Genomic DNA, 21,798 nt, shown 5'->3' on the forward strand with positions numbered 1-21,798 from the left:
GTAGAGAGGTAAAAGGTGTAGAAGCTACAAGCTGTTAAGAATTACCCAATGCAATACACAGATTCAAGACTGAAAAAAGACATTTGATCCCAGAAAAGAAGACAGAATTGCAGTTATATGCAGAGATTGGTGTAAAACAGAAAAAAATGCTTTAATGAACTTTTTTAGTGCTAGAGGAAAACAAACTTTGATAGCCAGCACAAAATATGACTTTGAGACTTACGTGCCAAACTAGTTTGGGAGGTTGTCTATGAAACTGCTGCTAGTTATGAATTCTGAATACTTGAGATTTCACTCCAGTACTATTTACCTTAATTTTTAGCTTCTGTGAAGGCAATCATATGGTAGCCTGTGTGCAGTTCCCCAGTACATGAAAATATTGACAAACTGGACGGAACCATGGTAGAAGGTCACCGAGATTATTAGAGGCTTGAAGCATAGAGCATTGTGCTTCTTCACCCTCATGATGAGACTGAGGGGGCAAATTTCCTCTGTCAGTTACCTGGCAGATGAATGTAGAGACGAAGAGACAGAGTATCTTGGAGGTCACAGTGAAAAAATGTGACAAACAGGGAAATTGCATCTGGGAAGATTCTGAATAGTTCCCAAGGGAAGAGTTTTCAGCTGAGGGACAGATATTGGGAAGGAGCTGTTATCTCTATCCTTGAATATATTAAAAACTTGATTGAATAGGCTCCTAAATAACCTGATCTAATTGTGAAGTTATCTCTGCTTTGAGCATGGGGTTGGACTAGATCACCTTCTAATGTTTTGTCCAATCTAAATTACTCTATATTCTTAATAGCACAATTAGAGGATTTCCTTCAAAAATATCCTAATGCTTCAACCCAGTAATATATGATAATTCTCTCAAATTCCCTTCCTGGACTTGGCTCAGAACCACTTCCAAGGCAAAGGGCTTAGAATAGAACTTATTGAGACCCAACTTCAAAGTAGTATAAATACTCTGGTAGTGCTGAAAGACAATTGAGACAGGCATATAAACATCAAGTGCTGTTGAACAGTACCTAATTTTTTTCCAGTGAAGAAAACCAGGCAGCAATTAAGGAAGTCCAGAAGGGAGTTTCGATGAGAAGTAGACAAGCGAAATAGAAATAACCAAGAATTTCTAGACAGGGGAAACAGGAACAAAATAAGGTCAAGAACTTGGGAGGTGAAGACTCTCAATGTTTGAAATAAACCTTATGCAGCAAAATGCTAACTCAAGATCAGGCAACTGAATGAAGTATGAGAATAGGAGAGGTAAAAAGGGGTGTGATTTAACACAAATATGGAAAAGTTTGCATGCTCTCCATCAGAAGGATAACCTTAACAACACAAAGTGATTGGATATTATAAAATTGTCTCACTGATTAGATTAATATAGGAAACAGCCCGCAAGTGTCTGCCTAGAAAAAAGTCTGCCCATTAGCAAAATTCTATTGAATAACAACATAGTGCAGAAACACTCCATGTAGGGTGGTCTGAGATAGCATCTGAGAGCATCAGGGGTATATAGTTCCTGCCAGGTACCCATCCTCCACAGCATCCTACAAGGAACTCCCACTTTGAAGGCAGGGAGAAGTAAGAATCCTGCTGTACAAAACCAGGGAGAAGAGTAGAGTAGCCCATCCCTGGGACAGACAGGAGACATGTTACTCTGGAAAACCTTGTACATCAAGTGTAAAGAGATGAATGTACTTGCAGTATGAGGGAACTCCATGGTTTTGCACATCTGCTATGGCCCTCTTGTCATCATGTGCTTTTACTATGATGAACTGAAACTTGTCAGAGTTGAATTGAAATTTTAAATGCAAGTTCAGGGTTTGTGTGGCCTACCTAAAGACACACAGATTTACTGGGGAATTGAAGAAGGCAAACTAAGATGTGTGTAGCTTCCTACTAGCACTGTGGATGTGCATAACAATGCTGAGAGGCACTGTCCTGTTCAGATTGTATTGTAACTATGCTTCTATGAATGGGGAAGAAGAGTTCATCACCTGCAACTCTTGCTCCTCCAGAGTCCCAAGGTAATTCAAGCTCTGTCCTATTCAGAACAAGCATCAGTGGAACTTGATGATAAAGCATGTGCAAATTTATAAAAAGGATAAAATCAGCTACTGCTGTTACTCCACCAATAAAGTGAGATTAAGACTCCAGCCCAGTAGAAAATACCCATTCTATACATCTAGGTTTTCTTACAGATGCAGGTTACATGTAGTATTGAGACTGAATGTCTTCTCCTTTGTGAGTATTTCTGTCTTGAGCATTCCTATGTATCTAAACACTGGTATCTGACTTTCTTCAGAGTTTTCATTTGAATCAGAAACTGAAACAGGCAACTTGATCTTCTGGCACTGTCCCTATCGTTTCTTGTCAGATCACTATTTAAACACTATTACCTCACAAGGAGGCTTTCAACTGATAGGGAACTTGTGTTGTTATTGAGATAATTATCAATGCATTAGGACAATATGTATCAAAATTAACAGCAGTCATGCGGGTTACCATCAAGACAAAAATAATGCCACTTGCTGTGGTCACACGTAGCATAAACTCCTATCAGTAAGACTGAGTTATAATTGTCAATGGTTATTACACATTAAGAGCAGAGTATGTGGAAAGAAATACTTTACCTGACACTTTGAACTACTGCACTTAAAGAAGTTAGGTGAAATTTATTTAATCTGCCTGTACATACCAATACTAAAAACTGAATTTGCCATCCCATGTTCCCTTTACAGAATATGCTCTCATCTTTAGAGAGCTCTTCATCTAACCTATTTTAGGTATCTCTTAGCATAGGAGAGCTGAGACATACCTAAGAGCAAAATTCCTTTTACTAAAAAATCTGTATTTCTTCAGTTAAGTCCCTCCTAGCTATTAATAAACTCATCAAATTTCAGCCTGATTTTAAGAGCTGAATTCAACTTGTGAAGTATAACTGATTTATTTTTTTTTTACAGTGGGATTACACAAAGACATACAAAAGGTAATAGTAATCTTCTTGGGACAACACTATCTCTGGTTTGATAACTTTCCCAATACTGACAGAAAATACTTGCTTATTAAAGACAGCAAAATCCCAGCAAATCTAAGATACAGTTTTGAGTGCTCTCAGTAATTATTTAAATAATGTTGCACATATTAAAAAAAAAAAAAAGGAAAACCACTGTTATTAATGCTGCAGTCAAGCACTCAGAAGCTTAAAAACAATTAAGGTAAGATCATATATGAACCCCTAGTCTGGCCCTCTCAAATACATTTATTTAATTACAGAAGATTTCTTCCCCCATCCCATTTTTAAGGATAAACAATGCTCACATAAATGAGCAGAGCCTTACTACTTTTCTTACTGCCAAAGACTTCAAGTCTAACCTTGGATTCAGCCTCAATACCGAATTACACATTTTATTATTGTTTCTTCTGCAATAAAGCAGAAGGGTCTGATTACTTCAGAAATTACTGCTTATCTCCAGAACTGCCCCACTAATTTAAGGACTGGAATGGATTTTTATACACCGAGAACTGAAGACAGAGAAATTAGAAGTATTAATTAGTTTTGAGTACAGTCTGAAGTGGCTCAGGACTGTTGAGAAACAGAGTTCCACATAATTTCATGTATATTTAAGTACAAGTGTTTACAGACTTAAGTTGAAACTAACTTGTAAGATCAGATTCAAGAAAATCACATTCAATTTTATACCTGATTTTGAATAATCAGTAACAAAATACCTTGTTTGACTACCTTCAAATTTTTAAGGGATCATATGACAGAACAATATAGGGAATTAATCAGTTTTCTACTGCACTAATTGCAAACTCTCACCCCATTTTCCATGAACATTTCTGCTACATGCTAAGGAATGATGTTAACACTGCCACCATTCACGTGTCACATTACACAAGCCACTAAGTCCACAGCACAAACCAGTCTAGCATACGACAGGAATGTACAACATACCTCTTGAGGGAGCAAAGCAGTTACACATTGAAAGCATCCAAAATTAAATGTTACATTAAAGCCTGTTTTCCATGCCATGCTTTAGCCTTAAGCTACAGTAATTCTGCTTAAGCATTTCTTCACTTGAATTTGTAAATATTTGTGTATATATATATATAATATATATACACCCTTTACATGCAATTTCATTCAGCTTGTTTTATGTTGTTCCATCTGCTATCCTATCTTCACAACTTAAGTACTGTTGAAAACTACCAGAATTGTTACAAAAGAGGAAAAGATTTTCTGTTCCTAAGAGTCATGTCTAAACAGAGAAAGAGTTCAGAAGTTGACTTTCAACAGACATACACTCATACAAATTTTTCCTCATTTACTGAAATCAACTGAAGTCAAGCCCAGTCTCAAGTTTAGAGTTCAATGAACCAAGCTTCCATCACTAATGTGTTAGAGCTCTTAACTGAAACACAACCCTCCTTACCCGCGATGAATTCTGTAAAGAAAGCAAAATCTAATCTATGTACAGCAATTGCATTAATAATTTTAAGTAAAAAAAATCCAGGCATTTTACTTGTAGCTGCTTTACAGACTTCTCCTATTTTCATGGGTGACCAAATCAGAATTCTTAACTTGGATAATAATCTGTGTTAAACCAGTATTTACATTAATCAGCATAATGATGAGTTACAGAATATATGAAGATTTTGTCTTTGCCATTGTTCCTATAATCTAGCCCATCTTGGCAACAGAAACATTGATGACTTTGGATGTCATTCCAAAACATCTCATTTCTTCAGTCAAATGAAGCTGTATTCTATTAAACAAAATACCTTTTAACCCAGTTCAGCTTCCACAGGAAAGATGATCCAAAGTTTTATTTTACTGCTTTAAAGATTGTATTATATTACTTTAGGCATTTTAAAATCATACAGTGCTCTTTACAATGAAGCCATAACTTCTCCAAAAGCAATCCTTCAGAAATCTCACTGACTGATACAATGATCCCACCTCACTGTTTAGAAAGGAAGAGATCTATTAACCGAAGTTTAACTCTAAGCAGATATGAGCATCGAGCACCTCAGCTGCCTACTAAGAGCATCTTCTAGTACTTGTCAGGAAGTTTAGTCACCACTTTGGAAACTCAAATAACAGATCTTTGCTCACACATTTTTTTGGAACGTCTTGTTTGTACATAGCTTCAGTTTTGACAATGAAGAATTCTATCACATTATTTTTACCTGAATTCTAATGGTATTGATTCAAGTGTTCTCTAAGCTTTACTAGTGCATATCCTCTTCTGTTTTACTGCAAAAACAGCTTCAAGAATACTAAGTAAGCAAGCTGCTTTAGTTCTGGGGACAGCAAGTCACAAGTAAGCTACATGAAAAAATACTGTACTTTCTACCATTAATTTTTATCCACATTTATTATGAGTAAAACAAACAGCAAACATTACAGCAAAGGGGACATTCAGGCCCAGATTTAAAAAAAGGAAGAAAACAGATGCCTGACTAGATTCTGAGCTTAGGCACCTCCAGATTGCTGACAGTACACAAAAGTAAGTGAAAGTGATGAGCATTTCAGCAAACTTCGTAAGTGCATTTCAGTCTTTATTTAGATGTTTTAAGCTCTCGCACTAGATTTTACAAGCTGGTGAACACTGGCAAAAGTATTTCTCCCACAGAACTATAACCACACATTCCCAAGACAGTATAAATATATGGTTGAACTAACATTAATACACATCACCATTTTATCAATTACATAATAAAACAAATTATCAAGTATCCAAATATTAAGTTACGCAGCTTGAAAGGCATACAAAATATTACAGAGGTCTGCCCAAGTCATAGCAGAAACTCAAGAAGGAAAAATGAAAAGAAAAGAAAAAGATCACACTTTCAACAAAACAATAGTTGGTAAACAACTCTCAATAGGTACAGTAAAAGAAAACTACAAGATTTTTCAGAAATTTTCTGATTAAGAATTTTTAGCTACAATAACAAAGCATTTCTACGTTTTAAAAAAATATTTACTAAAGTAAAGGGCATATTCTATACTTCCTGCACAAGACAAAGGCAACATTTTACTAGAAATATTAAATAGCCCCTCCCAACCTTTTCAGGCCCTCTGTTAAGTTGCACATGAAGTGCCAACATTAATTTTACTGTAAGGCTTTTTGTCTGGAGACATTAAAGACTTGTGTGCTTCTGTACAATTTAAAAGATATTCTACATGAATAACCAGAGTAATGACTTGTAATATGGAGAGGTTCAGGTAACAGAAAAGTACAGATGCAGGGGTAAAAAGTTGCTGTAATTCATAGTATTAAAAAGACAGACTGTGCAAATCTTGATAATTCTAGTGCGATTGTGGGAGACAAAACATACCGTGAGCAGGCAAGACTACTTTAGAGGCCATATTCTTCAATATTGAAATGACTGTAGAAAAAAAGATAGTAAGGTCCAGATAAGCTGGTAGTTCTCACATCATCAGAACTATGCCCATTTTAAGGAAAAATGTAGCTGATATGCTGGGTATTTTGGCACCTAATCTCTCTACAGATTGATTTATTTTAGTACCCCAATTTATAGTAGTTGAAACTAGGTCAGTAAGACTCAATGGCATGATTAAAGGATATTTGATCTGATAATTAATGAACAAGGAGACAGCTCAGAAACAGGGTACAGCAAAAACATTTACTGGGTCTCCGTAGACAGATATTTATCTAAACATAGAAGTTGCATTTCTACTGAGCCTTTAGCCTAATAAATACTCCTAAGGAAGCTTCCTTTACTACTAAAAAATACCAGACTGATGTCTTTGGCATGCAGTCTGCTTAATTCTAGTTTCCATCCTTTATTTCCAAAGAAGTACTATAGGCTGTTGAGCTTTACTGAATACAACAATTATTTCGGTGACCGTTGGAGTCTTTAAAGCGCAGGCGCATCTTGGGGCGGTATTTCTCCAAGTACAGAAGTTGCTTGCTGTTGAAAGCTCCACGCCGCTTCCTAAATGGAAAAAAACAGATTTGAAACAGAACATTACTACTGCCCAGTGCAATAATATCACCAACCAGAGAAAAATATTTTTAGGTCACTTAAAAAAAGCCACTTTTAAGTCAAGGCTGTAACCAAAGTAGGGATAATTGGAAGTTAAGCGCCAAGAAAGAGGGTGGTAGCTTCCTTTCACAAATACCTCACTGGACCACATGCACAAAGGAGTACATAACATTTCAGACAGTGTTCTAGCCTATGATAAGCAAAAGCCAGAGATTTTACATTAGGATCTTTAGAAGAAACTTTAAAAGGAAGCTATAGAGAACATGCAAGATGGTCTTCTTGAGAGCTGAAGTTATTCATTCTCTTAAAACAATTATGAAGAATATGACAATAGTAAGAAGGTACATAACATTTAAAGTCCCCATAATAAAGATGCTGAACAAAAATAAAGCTTCCTTTGTTTTCTCAAACTGTATATATGTGAAAAAAAGGTACATGTTGGCTGACTGGAGTATGTACCTGGCTACCTATTCCTCATTTCATATACAACCAGTACAAGCTAAATTTAATTCTTAGAAGCATGGCAATTATGCAAGTGTTTTGTTATTGTTTATAATGGATGCAGCTTTTTTAAATTTAGCTGAAACCTGAGAAATTAAAATACTGAGACTAAAACTCTCTCCTCCAACTTACATACATTGATTAAAAAAATCCAAGGACATATTTGCCTTCAGAAGACTACAAGAAAAGACAAAGGTATTCTGCTTTTCATATGTAAAATAAAGAGAACTCTGCAAATCTAACAAATCTAACTGAAGGTTAGGGGGTTTGTTAATGGTTGTTCTGGTTTTTTTAAACCTCCTCAAGTAATTATGTATGGATTCTGGTTTCAGCAGAAAAATATCCATTCCACAGATCCAAATCCTACAACACTGATTGTATGCACTCCAATTTCAGATGTACTAAATTAAACACCTTACCAAAAAAACCCAAAAAAAACCCCAAAAAAACCCAAAAAAAAACCAAAAAAAAAAGAAAAAAAAGAAAAAAAAAGAAAACAAAGATAATTCAGAATTTCCTTCAGGGCCAACATACTGAATCTTGGGAACAGCTACATGTTAGTATCACACTTACTGTCTTATGAACTGCACTGCATCTTCATACTTCATTCCACATTCTATCAGTGCAAGAGCAACTAAGACTGGAGCTCTGGTTAAAAAAAAAAAAATCAGTTTAGCTTTTGTCAAAGCGTACTCAGAAAAAAAAATTACTGTTTTTTGCATATCTGATGTTTCTTCACTGGAAAGGCAGAAAGGGCAGAAGGCATTCCTACATTCACTGAGACACAATATCACCTGGTTTTGAGTTAGCCATTCTCATTAAATAGGGGTTTAAAATAACTCTGGTCAACCTGAGCTTTGTTCATCTGATTTTAGGTACACGAGAGGATAACAGAAGTAAAATGCAAGTAATCTTTAAGCATTTGTTTCAAATCAATTGATTCTGAGGAAGAGTTGCATTTGGGTTTTTATTCTCCAAAATGAATCACCATTAGAAGCAGTCAGGATGCCAAAACAAAAGTCAGAAGAGAGGTCGAGTTCAGTAAGAAGTGACAAATCCCACACTAGTGTCACAAGTTTTGGGAACAGATGCAATCCACAGGCTACTACGCTCCCCTGAGGATTTACTTGTTTGCCATGGTGTTCCTCCTTTGACAGAATCAATTTTCAGTTCCAAAAGCTTGACTTAAATCAAACTCAAATACATTAGGAATTTATAACTCAAAAAAACCCCACCAAAAACCACAAGACAAAACCTCACGCCACACACTAGCAACAGACTAGTGCATATTGTAGTAACTTTAAGTGGTTTTGTATGTTCAGGGATTTAAAAGGAAACTTACATGATAGAAAGCTAGGACTGACTTCAACTAATTAACTACCCCATTTTGAGGAAAAAACAACCTGTATCATTCTAAGCAGCAGAAAAGGACTTGTTTTGGTAACATTCATCTACAAAGTTCACTACAGTGAATTTTGTTATGTGAAGCCATAATGCAGTGGAGAAGCCAGGCTTAGGGACAACAAGACCAGAAACCTCCATTTTATATTGGACATGCTGTAATCCATGGCTAGAATATAGCAACTTCTTTTGGAACAGATCTAGTTCCCAAGTAGTTTAGAACAGCAGTAGAACCATTATTTTCTCACAACTGTTGGAAGTCTATTCAAGATAGTGGCAGCAGACAGAAGGAACAGGATAAGAGAAGAATATTTAGCAATATCCCTAAAATTTTTCATATCACTTAGAAATGTGACAAACAGCTTTGGGACTTTAGAAAACACTTTTCATCCCCCAGATAGGATGTGGACGAAAGCTGGTCTTGATGTGCCAGAACCACCCACTTGTTTGTGGTTAACAGTTACAATGCCCTTGGTTCAAGGAGACTGGCAATACTGCTGAAATGGAGATGGAGAGAAAGCAGACAAGTCACAAAACCCCAAATCTATTAGGGAAAAACAGACAAAAATCTCAATGGGGCACTCATCAACATACTCGGTGCAAGAAAACAGTTGTTAACTTAATTCTGTAGACTTCGTGAGAGCTTTGAAGCATCATCTCTTGACCTAAAGATCTTCAATAAATACAACAGTTTCCTGCCATCTTAACTGCATTTAAGCATGAGGTCATTCCAATACTGGAGCCATGCCTATTTTACATTTGCCTCAAGTAAACTTTTGCACTAGATCTTAACAAGTCTGGCAAGGGATGACAAATTCAACAAATCTTTAAAACTTCACCCACCTTCCAAGACCAGCAACACAGTGTACAGCAATACAACAACCAGGTTCTTCACGAAATTTAACTTTGAGGAGGTTTAGCCAATCATCAACAATCTGGTTGGATGGTGGAGCACCGTCATCAAAGGGCCAGTCCTAGAAGACAGGGTGACAAACACATAAAGAAAGAATTCTTGTAAGCTGTACGTACAGGCAAAAAAAAAGGAGGGGACACAATGGACAAAGAGCTGACAGCTGAGGAAACCACTTAAACTTACAATTTTCTAATAGTCTAACTACAGCAATACTACAAATAGATTCTTCTCAGTTTTCACTGATCACATGATTTAGCTCCAAACTGAACTTTTTTTCCTGACAAGAAAAGATGTCTCCATATCCTTTTCCTCCATCAGTTGCTGAGTGAATACACTCATAAAGTGGTGTCAAATAATCTTTTTTTTTGGGGAAGGGGGTAGAGTGAACAGCAAAATGTGTTGGTTCCAAACGCTGCTTCCACACTACTTACCAAAACCTGAATGCCTTCTTTTTCCACCGGAGCAGTGTCATAAGTAGCTTCACACACTCTCACCACTGTGGTAACACCGTATTTCTTAAGTTCCTAAGGAGTGGAAAAAATGTTGTAACAGTTCACTTTACCATTTAATTTTCTTAATAAACTAACTTAGTAACTCATTCCAAAATTCTCAGTAGCAAAACTCATGCAAATGCTTGCCATCCTGCAAAGACACAGAAAGGTGAAGTTACTAAAAACTTGTGTGCTAACACCAGATACTTTAGGCTTTTCTGCAAACATAGTCTTATGTGCAGACTAAGTTTGGTTATGCTGAATCAGACTTTTTTCTTTTAAAATCAGATCCTGATAAACATTGATTAGTCCAAGTAGTCCATCTCCAAATGATCATTCATCTTAAAGGAACATGAAGCTTCTGGTTTGCAAAACTACATACTTCACTAAAAGCATTCTGAGCAAAGTTCAAATCTTCCCCCTCTCTCTCTGCTTAAAACAACAGGTTTGTTAGACCACTTACTCCTAAGAGTTAAAAGCACAGGACAATAAATTATTCCAGTTCCTGAGCTGTCATGACAAAATTTAGCTTTCCATTTTGCTATTACCCTACATTAAAATTAATAATAAAAAAAAAATAGCAATCCTGCTTCATTCTCCCTGCAACAAATATCATTCAGACTGCCACTGCCAGGGTAATGACTGAAGCATAGCCTAAGCATACCTGATCTATTTGTGAGAATACAAAGGCAAGCAAATGTTATCTCACTCTGCTTCCTGTAAATAATCTTGCACCAAATACAGAATTGAGGTGTAGTACACCTAAAATCTTGCTAAGGAGGGACTTAGCAAACTTGGACCTTCCCATGAAGTAGCTCTGCAAGGGACTTATTAGCATACACACGCACACTTTATACAACCATACACTTTATAGTTCCAACATGCTAAATACGTGGTTTAGTTGATAAATTCAACACTAGCAATATATGCCAAGCCACTGGCTTCAGTCAGTAGCATGCACCAAAGCACTTGAAGTAGCTTCAGCAGCTCTGAGTGCAGACTAAGCCTATTGCCACAAATGTCACTCTCGAAGACGCTATGACACAGAGGATCCTCTTAAGCTACACTAAAACCACGATCTGCTAATAGCGAAGGAAGCTAGGCAGTGAAAGCATATTGCAATCCTGTTACTAGCTCCTAAGGTTCTGACCCACACTATGTATCACTATGCAGGAAGTGCAATGAAATGTTACACCACTTCAACCCAATCTCAATGTGAGCTCCTACCACTAGGAGATGTTTGTATTGCTCTGTACATAACTCGGCTAGATAATTCCCGTTTTCAGACCTAAACAATGTACTTCATGTACTATGCACTAGACAGTATAATTATTACTTCACTCTCAGAATCACATTTGTGAAAGCCAAAGTATATGTGATTTGCCTGCAGATTTGCAGATATCTACAGATCTTCAAAGCAAAGCACCAGTATTTGAAAGGAAAAATCAATATACAGTCTCAGTACCTCCTCATATGGCTTTTACAGTAGTTATTAGCTAGTAAATATATATTTATTTATATATAAATATAGCATGCTGTTCAGGGATTAAAAAATACATCAGTAAGAATTCTGTACCGGCCTTACCTCTATAAATTTGTTTAAGGTTGCATTGGTTGGATTATGTGTGATCAGGAATCTCATGTTCTTGTAGGTGATTTCCACAGGAGCTGGGCGGTTCATTCGGGCCATATTGATTTAGTTACACATGCAACAAGATTATGAAAGGATTAAAAAAAATTCTAATACAGAAGTGATGTAGAGAAACTGAAGTCTACTTCACTATACTCCACGTGAAATTCTCAGTGCTTGGAAGTATGATGTTGGGAGCAATGGGAAATGAAATGAACCTCCTAACAAGAAGCAGCAATTCTTCAATCCAGTAATACTGAGGCAAAAGAAAGGCAGTGCACTGAGGTTTACCCCATCCAGGTCTGAATTCCGTTGGTAAATGCTCTGCCGGTTTCAATTCAACACTTCTTATCCTGGTCAACCACTCTTAGGGGGGCTTCTTGGTGGAGTAGTAATGGATTTCTACAGTTCACTTGTCTGCATAGAGGTCGTGCTGTGCCTGGCAGTAGTCTCCACTGCCCTTCAGAAACTCCATAAATGTGTGACCAAGAACACCACAGAACTGCTGTAAAGAGAGGGGGGAGAAAACCATAATGAATACAGGTGAAATGAGGTCTTAAGACATCAAGCTTTAACAAATGAAAAAAATAAAAGCACAACAACTAAGCTTTATTAATAAACCTTATTTCACAAAGTTTATTTTTTATTCCAAGAATTAATTCGGTTTGTGCAAGAATCCTGTTAACTTTTTAGCATGGATTAGAAAATAAAAAATTAGAATTAAAAAATTAGAAATCTAGAAATTAAATACATTTACTTATTACAAACTTCCATGTAGGGTTTTTGCAACACCAAATCCTGCAACGTATTAAAATACCAATTTCAGATGTGCTAAACACAGCAGCAAGTTTAAAGAACCCCAGTAGTTATAAAAATAAGGTCTTCCAGGATACCCATACAACTGCTTTCTCCACTTTGAATTGAGAGACATCACAACATCTACTAAAGTTACAGTACCTAAAGTTAGAGAAAAAGATGTGTATAAATCCACCTGACTCAAACACTAGGCCCTGAAAGCAAATGCAGTCTTAGTGGCCTAACAACACAATGTGGGCTTTTGAGGCACACACATTTCTAACTAAGGAACATTTCACATACTAAAGGCTGAAGGCCAATGGCAATCTTCATATCTTCAACAGTTTTTTTACACCATGACTTCACTAATATACACAGAAAGCAGTGATGCTCTAGCTAAAAACATACACAGGCAAGTTTCTTGAACAGGTCATTCCTGTCCACTGGTATGCTGCTTAGCTATGGTTGAATTTATATATATAATTACTGGAAGAAGCAACCAGGAATTAAGATAGCACATGAACTGTTCCAAATTGTGTATTTATTTGCAGATGTTGCAAATGAACCACCCATACGTGCTTTTTACACCTGTAAAACCTTTACAGCAGATAGATGCATTAGGTTTTGTGCCCAGTTACTCTACCAGTGCTACTGCTCATACCTGCCTAGGGCACAGAAGGAGAGTTCTGTTTTCCAAAATAGAGGTACAAGTTGAACCACATGTCCACTAAATATACTTAGGTATTAGAGAGAAACACAATCAATCCTACAAATATTTAGCAGAAGTTATTTATGTTGATCAGTCAACCTATTTTCATGTTTTCAGACAGCTTCCTGGTAAGAGTTTTAAAGTGCGTGTTAAGTCACAGGCATGGCTTGTAAAACACAAAACTAAGAAACACACAATAAAACCCCAAGCTGCTGCTAACAAACACGAGAATAAAGTTAATAGAAAGAAACTAAGATGACAATTTCACATGCATTTTGATGCCACTTCAGAGATACTTCCATCACCTGGTAGTGATGCAGACTACAGGATTAAGTTTGCCAGCTTCTTGTAAAAAAAGCTACTTCAGTATTTACCTTTAACAACTTGACAGAGAGCAAGAACTCTAAACATAATAGGCGTGGAAAAGGAGTAAGAAGGATCCTCTTAAGTCAAAGGTCAACAGAGTAACAGGAACCAGAAGAATTCAGACTCGGAGGAACTCCAAGAATCATCATCTGACTCACCAGCCATGCCCTAGCAAGGTGGCAGGAGTGCATTTAAAAGCCTCCTAGGACCAGATCTAGGGAACAGCTAAAATAGCAATTGAAAAAAAGAACTGAAGGTAACTTATTTAAAGTCACTTTCAATTAGTTTAAGAAGCAGAATGACAGAAACGGACAGGACAGCTTTAAGCAGATATAGCTGCACAAGGTCATGTGCTGCTTTTTGCACTGCACTGGCAGATCTCCTGTCGATCTCTTCTTAAGACTGCTAAGAAGAATCATAGACAGCCCCTTGCTCGGCTAAAGGATGAGGGAGTGAAGGCTGTCAGAAACAAAAATGCATGCAAGTGAGCTTGAGGACACAATGGAGTCATTAGGGTAAAAATCTTTCAATTGGCAAAACGGAGCTTTTAGGGAGAAAAGAACATTTAACGTGAAAGAAGTAACCAGGTTTCATCCAGTCTTCTAGGCAGGCTGCCCTTAGTCTGCAACTAGGAGTATCAAGATACCAGACAAACCAGTAACCACAGAAAAGGGCAGGCAGTAAACGATTAGTTAAGTAAAACAATCCTTCCTTTTAATGCAGATTGCTAATGACATTTTAGAAACTAAGTGTACAGTTCAAATTCTTATACAAAGCAGAAGCAAGCAGATTACGCAACATTACATTTGAGTTCCCTGTGTTATTAACCCTTACAAAGGAATTAATTCTGTTAATTAGTGACTTAACGGTCAGTATTAGACACATCACAACCTTAGTAATTCACACATCTAAGGACCTAACCAAGCATGTACTTAAACCTCACTGTTTGCCTTGGCAACTACTGCTGCCACACTGCGGAGGACCAAAGCTCACAGTTTCCTTTGATGTGACTGCCATCACTTCTCACCAATTTAGCAGGAAAGTTTCACAGACCAACCTTTAGGCAGAAACACATTGTACTATCCCAAGACAGCTTTGCCAACCTAGTTTATTCTGTTCTGGGAGTCAAATGAAAATTAAAGATGAGTAGTACACGGGCATGCTGTTTCTGTTATGCAGTTAAGCCAGAGTATGAGGCTTCACCCAGCTTCAGCAAAAAGAGCTGGAAGATAAGAAATCTGCTAAGAAAATAGTATTGCAGTAATTACGATGACCTCAGGCTTTGAGGGAACTCAAATGATGTAATGAGCTTTCAAAAGGCCTGGAAATACAGCTTTAAAATTACTATATTGTCTCATACAGTTTTGGTAGTAAGCTATCAAAACAGTCAAGACAGTGCATGAAAGCAAAAAGTTGCAAAAGTGAAATTCAGACACGTAGTGTTGAAGGCAGAAGGCTCTTTAACACAGTAACACCAACTCATGTGTTTGTACCATCAAGTTGTGTATGTTGAACCAGCATGTTCTTTTCAATTTACATATAAATTTTCCTTGAGGAAATTTAACACTGAAGGATTTTGGAAAAAGTAGCAGTTTCCATCCCAACAGAAAGCCCAACATTAGACTGTTAGAGCCACCAAAATAAACTTGGAAAACAAAACTAGGGCTAATATGCCAGGACCCCCTCTTGAGGGAAGGTAACCTATCAATTATATTTGCATTAATTATGACTGTATGATCCACTACAACTCAAGTTACAAGTTAGAGAATAAACTGTTCAAGCAGAAGGAAGGCATCTGGAAAAGAAAGGCTTTAATTCATGCCCTTCTCGGTGACAGATCTGTCATCACTGACAAGCAGATTCTCATGGCTGTTTATTTGGGGCTTGAAATAAATCACTCATGTCTGACAAAAATGGTTTACAAAAGTAATCTATTTGTTCATTACTGATATGGAGAAAGCAGAGAGATGCAAGGTTATCCCACACTGTTGACACTGGTTCACAACTCGGTAGCGTCTTGAAAAGCATGCAAACAAAAGCACTTCTTAACACAGTTAAACGACACTTTACCTTCAGAAGATGTGCAAGATTGTTCATGGTTACTCAATCCACCTGCTCAGAGTTTGAAAACATTTGTACCCAGAACCAACTTTGTGGTCTCACAATCTCTTAAGTCAAGACCTTACACACACTCACCTACTGAAACCACAGGACTAACACTAGAAAACTAAAATAAACTAAGTTTCACAACAATCTGAGAACACCTGCGAAGAAGTCCAGTGTTCTAACTTACTACCCAATAAAAAAATACTAAATGACAAACACCTCCAACTTCTTACTATTCAGGGCCTCAGTAGCAACTGCCAGAGCAGACAGGGAAGAGGGGCAGGGAAAGGGGTACAAACTACACAAGGTAGAGGCACACCCTCATAAGGTACTCCTGACAAGATGCTCCTCCTGTCTACTGATCACATAAATGCCTGTCCTTATGATATCCAGTGATAACCCTGTCCATTTTGGACCATGGAAAGTGACCCACTACCTGTGAAAATACATTCATATCTCATCAATGGGAAGGGAGAATCCAACATGCTCTGTGCCGGAAGGATATTCTTGTGGTTCAAGAAGGGGGAAGAAAAAATTATCTCAAAACTTCCTGTATAACAAGTCATTGCAACTTTTAGAGATGATGAAACCAAGGCCATGTGATTTGGTTCAAAGTTCTTCTGCTTGGACCACAAAAACAACATGCAAAGAAGCCTTAACAGATATTGGAAAAATTAGACATCACAGAAACTAATCCATCCTGTTGTCTAGCACTTCCTCCTGTGTTTCTAAAAGTAAGGAATCTCTAAGTGACTTAACACTATCACTTCAATAGCAAACTATATAAATCCTGTCAAAAACCAATTTCATTACGTTTTAAGCAATAACATGAGATATACAGTACATACAGCAATATATGTCTTCATGTATTTAATCAAGTTTAATTAAGTAATCAATGCCTAGCAATAGTGCAACTGTGAAGACAGTAATAAGGACTTCCATTTAACACAGAATATTTTCTTGTATTGATCCAATAGAGTGAGTTTTAATTTTTTGAAGAAGGTGACAATCTGGTGTTTATGGTTCAGTAATATCCTTATCAGGGTCTTCTGGTTAATGTTTAACACAAGTGATTGCCTACAGTCAGTCTACACGCTGGGACACATCCAGCATTCTTATGTGGCATGGATTTTGTCAGAACAGGAAAGTTTCACTTAACAGAAGCTCTTAGATAAGACTTACTTCTATTTATTTACTGTCTTACTGACACATTTAGTTTCAGTAAAACAATGACATCCTGTTGCCTTGGCTCTTGTTATATCTATCACACATTTTTATTTCGCATTCTTTTATTTCCTTTCATGGTTGTGCAATTAATAAACAGCACCTCTGTATTACCTCTTCCCCCTGAAACGACTCTGCTCTGTTGAGACAATTTCAAAACTCTTTGCTGTTTCCATCAATGGAATAATATGAGCTGACATTTAGGTGTAATCTTCAGGTTTCCTGATTTGGCAGTTTTATGAGATTACAAAGAGACAGGGTTCATACTTCTGAGTCACTGCTTTCGAAAGACTCAGCAGATGCAGGTAGACATATTGGAAAGCTGTCTCCAGGAGAAATAAGAAACACCAGATTACAGGACCTTCATGCTACCCAAACTGTACAATTGTCAGCTCATAATACTTGCAATGTGCATGGCTGGCTAACAGTGAGCAAACAATCCTGCTTCTATTGTCCTACACGACTTGATTTTGTTCTTTGTCTTTCTTGCTTCCCTGCTTTTGGAGGGCATAGTATCACCAGCAAGCCGTGCCTTGTTTGATTTTTTTCCTGCCTAAATACACACTGTGCCCTATAGTCACAGATGTTACTCGGCAGAGGCACCGAGATTACTAGGTGAGTCTAAAAAGTTAAAACAAACCAAAGAGAGGCAAGCGAAATCTTCCAAAGCTGAACTGCGATCCACCTCCAGAAGGAAATGCCTTCCTTGAAAAGACAGATGGCAAGGTCTTGAAAGCAGTTTCGGTCAAAATTAAGGTAGTTGACGGTATTCGTGAGCTTTTGAGGCTTGTTACAGAAACATCCGCTTCAACACGTACCTAATGACTCGTCTGCGGACTTTCCCTGCCGAACAATGTCGGCTGCACACCCGAGTTCGCGCATACCCCACCTCTACTGCATAGAGCTCATTTTGGAAAGGACTCACGTCCTCGCTCGCAGCCGGCACTGACTCCCCGCCCGAGCACGGCTGAGACAAAGCAGCCGCCCAGCCGCCCTCGCCCCGGCCGCAGCCGCGCACGTGGGGCCGTGGCAGGGGACGAGCGCCAGCCCAGCCTGGCAACCAGCCTGGCAGCCGGCCGCCACGGGCAAGCCCCGGCTTGTCCGGGCAGCCCCGGGCTACGGCCGCCCCGCAGCCGCGGCGTGCCGGGCTCCCGGCCGGTCCGCCCCAATCTCTCTTCGGTGCGGAGACACTGTCCCGGCCGTGACAGCGCCCCACGGGCCAGGCCGGGCCGTCGCCCCGACTGCGGCGGTCACGGGTTCGCATCACGCCTCGATCAGGCTCCCGACGCGGAGCCATCTTGTCCCCCGGAGCCGCCGCCCGGCTCGGCTTCCCCCCGGCAGGGGGCTCCCGGCGCGGCCCAGGGCGCGGAGGCGCTGCCCTTCCCGGCGGGCGGCCCGGCCTGGACGGACCGGCGGACTCCGCCGCACGGAGCGCGGCGGGGAGAAGGCTGGACCGGCGGGCGGGGCAAGCGGCAGCCGAGCTCACAAAGCGGCTTTGTGCCCGGGCCGGGCCGCCCAGGAGCTGCGGAGAGATCGCCACCTCCTCCTTTCTCGGTGGAAGAGGGAAGAGGGGCGCCAGCAGGCGGGGGCAGGAGAGGGGCGCCGGCGGGGAGGGAGGCCCAGCCGTGCCGCAGCCGGGCGGGCTCGGCTCCCCAGCGGCCCGCCCGACGGGAGCCGCAGCCGGGCGTTTCGAGAAGCCGCCCGCAGTCGGCGCGGCCCGGGCGACTGAACAAAGAGACAACATGGAGGAGATGGGGGAGAGGCGCGGCAGCCGGGAGGCCAGAGGGGCGAGGGGCCAGGGCGGGGGGCGCGGGCGAGCGGCACTCACAGGAATATGGTTACTCATTGAAGACTGTAGCCTGATCATACAGCCGGGGTGCGGGCGCCACCGCCGGGGGCAGGAGGAGCAGAACCAGGAGGAGGAAGAGGAGGAGGCGCTGGAGGCCGCGGAGCTGCCGGCGGGGGTTCGGCGGCGGCGCGGGGAAGGACCATACAGCGGCTGCGGCGGGCGGGCGGCTCTGCGGGCGGCGCCGGGCGGACGCGGCTGCACCAGGAGCGACACTCGGCGCCGCCTCCCGCACGAGCGCCCCGGCCCCGCCCCTCGATCGCGTCACTGACGAACGTCGCGTCCGCCCAATCAACGGCGCCATCGGCGCGTCTGGGGCGGGCACGAGGCCGCGGGGGGCGGGGCGGAGGCGGGGCGGGCGGGCGCGAGAGGCGGAGGCGGCCGGCGGGAACCGGTTGGTGAATGGGGCCGGCACGGGGAGCGCTCCTCGGGGCCGCGCCGGGACACCCCGCGCGCCCCGCCCCGCCCGCTCGCGCCGGTGCCGGCGGCTTCGCCGGGGAGCGCCTGGCGCGAGCTGCGGCTCCCGCGGGACGCAGAGTTCCAGAGCCTTCCCCGCGCCGCCGGTGCGGCCCGGCCGGCTGGCGCCCGCAGCCCCGTGCCCGCCGTGACGGCGCGAGGCGAGGCGGGAGAGCCGCTCCCGCGCGGGTCATAGGACGCGGAGTGGCGTGGCGCAGCGCCGGCCCCGCGTGGGGTTAATCCCTCCGCCCCTTCGCCCGCGGGCTGCAAAACCGCTCCGGCGAGTTTAATACCGGCAGGAAGCTCTTGGAGCGTTCTGCTCGCAGATTACCCCGAGTCTTTTAAGTCGAGATGGAAACGGCGATTGTGGTGCTGCAGACGGGAGCGCAGCCCAGTAGGCCAGCGGCGCTGTGAGAGACACCAGCGCTCGCTCGGCCTCGTGCTCCCTCTGGCTCCCGGGGTTCCCCAAAGGCAGCCCTGGGCTGGCGGGGTGCAGCCGGCGCTGGGAGGCACCGCTGCTGTCGCTGCCGCGCCTCGGGGATAGCGGCGTGGCCGGCAGTCAGGGCTGGACACCGGCAGCCCGGGAAACACCTCGATGTGGGTCACTGCCAGCTTTGGGAAGTAACAGCCTATTTTTAGCTTGGGTTCGTCTGAAACTGTTCTAGTTGTGTTTAACTAGTTAAGTCGTTCTTCTGCGTGATATTTTATTGCTGCTTTACAGATGATAAGAGCTCGCAGAAGTTAGTTTTTTATATAAAAAATAAACCGCCCCAGTCTGAGTCTCCTCAGGTTACTGTTGCCCTGTACAAAGGCACGGCTGGTTTGTGATTATGCCCAAATGTCCTGGGTTTGTAGAACTTGCATAAGCCATGGCTTGTCCAGCGGAGGTTTCACGGTGCGTGACACGTGAGCGATGTGCTATCCACAGCATGTTTATGCCGTCTTTCACCGCACCTGCCTTCAGGAGGCCGTGAGCTAATCCAACCAGGAGCCGTGTCTCTGCTAGGATAATGTACTTAGCTTCTCCGGGCTATAAATAGACCTGGGCTGTATTTATTTACATTGTGTCAGTATTTACTGACTTAGAGCACCTGTCTGGTGAACTCGCAGCTGCTTCTACTTCTCCATATAAACCTTCTTGAAAACGTGCTCAGAAGGGTGTAAAATAAGATCCCGAGGTGAATGGGTGCTTGGAATATTGTTTACTTTTCGGTGGTTGCAATGATAGGAAGGTTTTGGTAATAAAGAAATAAAGTCAACGTAACTTTTACCATTAGTAAAGTTTCAGGAATTTGCTCTGAATCACAGAGTCTGTGATTAAACAGCTCTACCTGCTTTAATCCGTGCTGTTTGGGTTTTGTGTTTGGGTTTTTTCTCCAACAATGCAAGGTTTTGTTTACTGCTTTATTGCACAATAAACAAATCAGTATTTTAAAATCAAATTACTTTCTGCTGCAACATCCTTTGAGTGCTCCAGCGCAGTAGTTTACACTGAAAATAAGTCTGGCACTTTCTCTGAAATTATATACTCAAAGAAGGATTTAGCTCTGAAAACTTCTGGTCTAAAAGGATTTTTTTCTTCTTGAGAAAAGAATGCCTGGATCATTTTAACAATATATTAATAATTTTTATTAGATTGACCCTATCTGGTCCCCCTAGTTGTGATTAATTATGTCATACTAGTTGTCACTTACTATGCAGTTCTTGTATTTTATGATCTGAGATGGCAAGAGATACTTGGAGACTGCAATAGTCTCCTATTTCATATAATACAGGGCAGAATCAGAGGTATGTGTAGGAGAGAGAGAGAGAGACAAGTGGATACTTGCAAGGTGCCAGTTAATGAACTGATGAGACAAAACAGGTTGAGGAAACAGAAGAGATAACGCTCCAAAGGAACTTTCAATATAAGAAAGAAATAAATGCGAGAAGCAAAGATGTGATCATGACCCTCTTGTGGTATTAGGAAGATTAATACAAGTTTTATGATAAGAGGCTATAATAGGAAAAAGCTTGAATACATTTTTGAAGTAGTGAGAATGAAAAACAAAATGTGGGTATGGACTAAATGTCCTTACCTTGTTGACTATTCTCGAGAGGTTTTGAAAGTTTTAATAGGCAGTTGTGCAGTAAAACACTCAATTTAAAGAATACCAAAGTTTCAGAAGTCCAAATATACCTTATGATTACTTTATTTTCTCCCAAGAATAGTGAAAATAGTGAAAAAAAAAAATCCCTATTCACACTCTTTATGCAAAAGTGTAAATGTTTTATATGCTTTGCTAGCCATTTTTGTAAAGAAGGGAAATCTTAATATAATTAGGGAAAAGTTTTTTA

The 21,798-nt window shown here is 40.9% G+C and overlaps 2 protein-coding genes across 2 annotated transcripts; both read right to left on the minus strand.

The window, feature by feature from the left end:
• Positions 1–5,554: 5,554 nt before the first annotated feature.
• PTP4A1 (protein tyrosine phosphatase 4A1) lies at positions 5,555–12,155 on the minus strand. Its single transcript, XM_058800726.1, has 5 exons — positions 11,915–12,155; positions 10,270–10,362; positions 9,769–9,899; positions 8,098–8,172; positions 5,555–6,972 (listed from the first exon to the last, which is right to left on the minus strand). Exons 1-5 carry the CDS (start codon positions 12,017–12,019, stop codon positions 6,855–6,857), a joined length of 522 nt encoding a protein of 173 aa, XP_058656709.1. The 5' UTR covers positions 12,020–12,155; the 3' UTR covers positions 5,555–6,854.
• Positions 12,156–12,229: 74 nt separating this feature from the next.
• Positions 12,230–19,191, minus strand: LOC131555054 (uncharacterized). The gene is made up of 2 exons (XM_058800727.1): positions 18,988–19,191; positions 12,230–12,464 (listed from the first exon to the last, which is right to left on the minus strand). The coding sequence occupies exons 1-2, from the start codon at positions 19,024–19,026 to the stop codon at positions 12,369–12,371; spliced, it is 135 nt and encodes a 44-aa protein (XP_058656710.1). The 5' UTR covers positions 19,027–19,191; the 3' UTR covers positions 12,230–12,368.
• Between the last annotated feature and the right edge of the window lie 2,607 nt (positions 19,192–21,798).

Source organism: Ammospiza caudacuta, chromosome 3 (assembly GCF_027887145.1).
Source record: "Ammospiza caudacuta isolate bAmmCau1 chromosome 3, bAmmCau1.pri, whole genome shotgun sequence".
Taxonomy (NCBI): Eukaryota; Metazoa; Chordata; class Aves; order Passeriformes; family Passerellidae; genus Ammospiza; species Ammospiza caudacuta.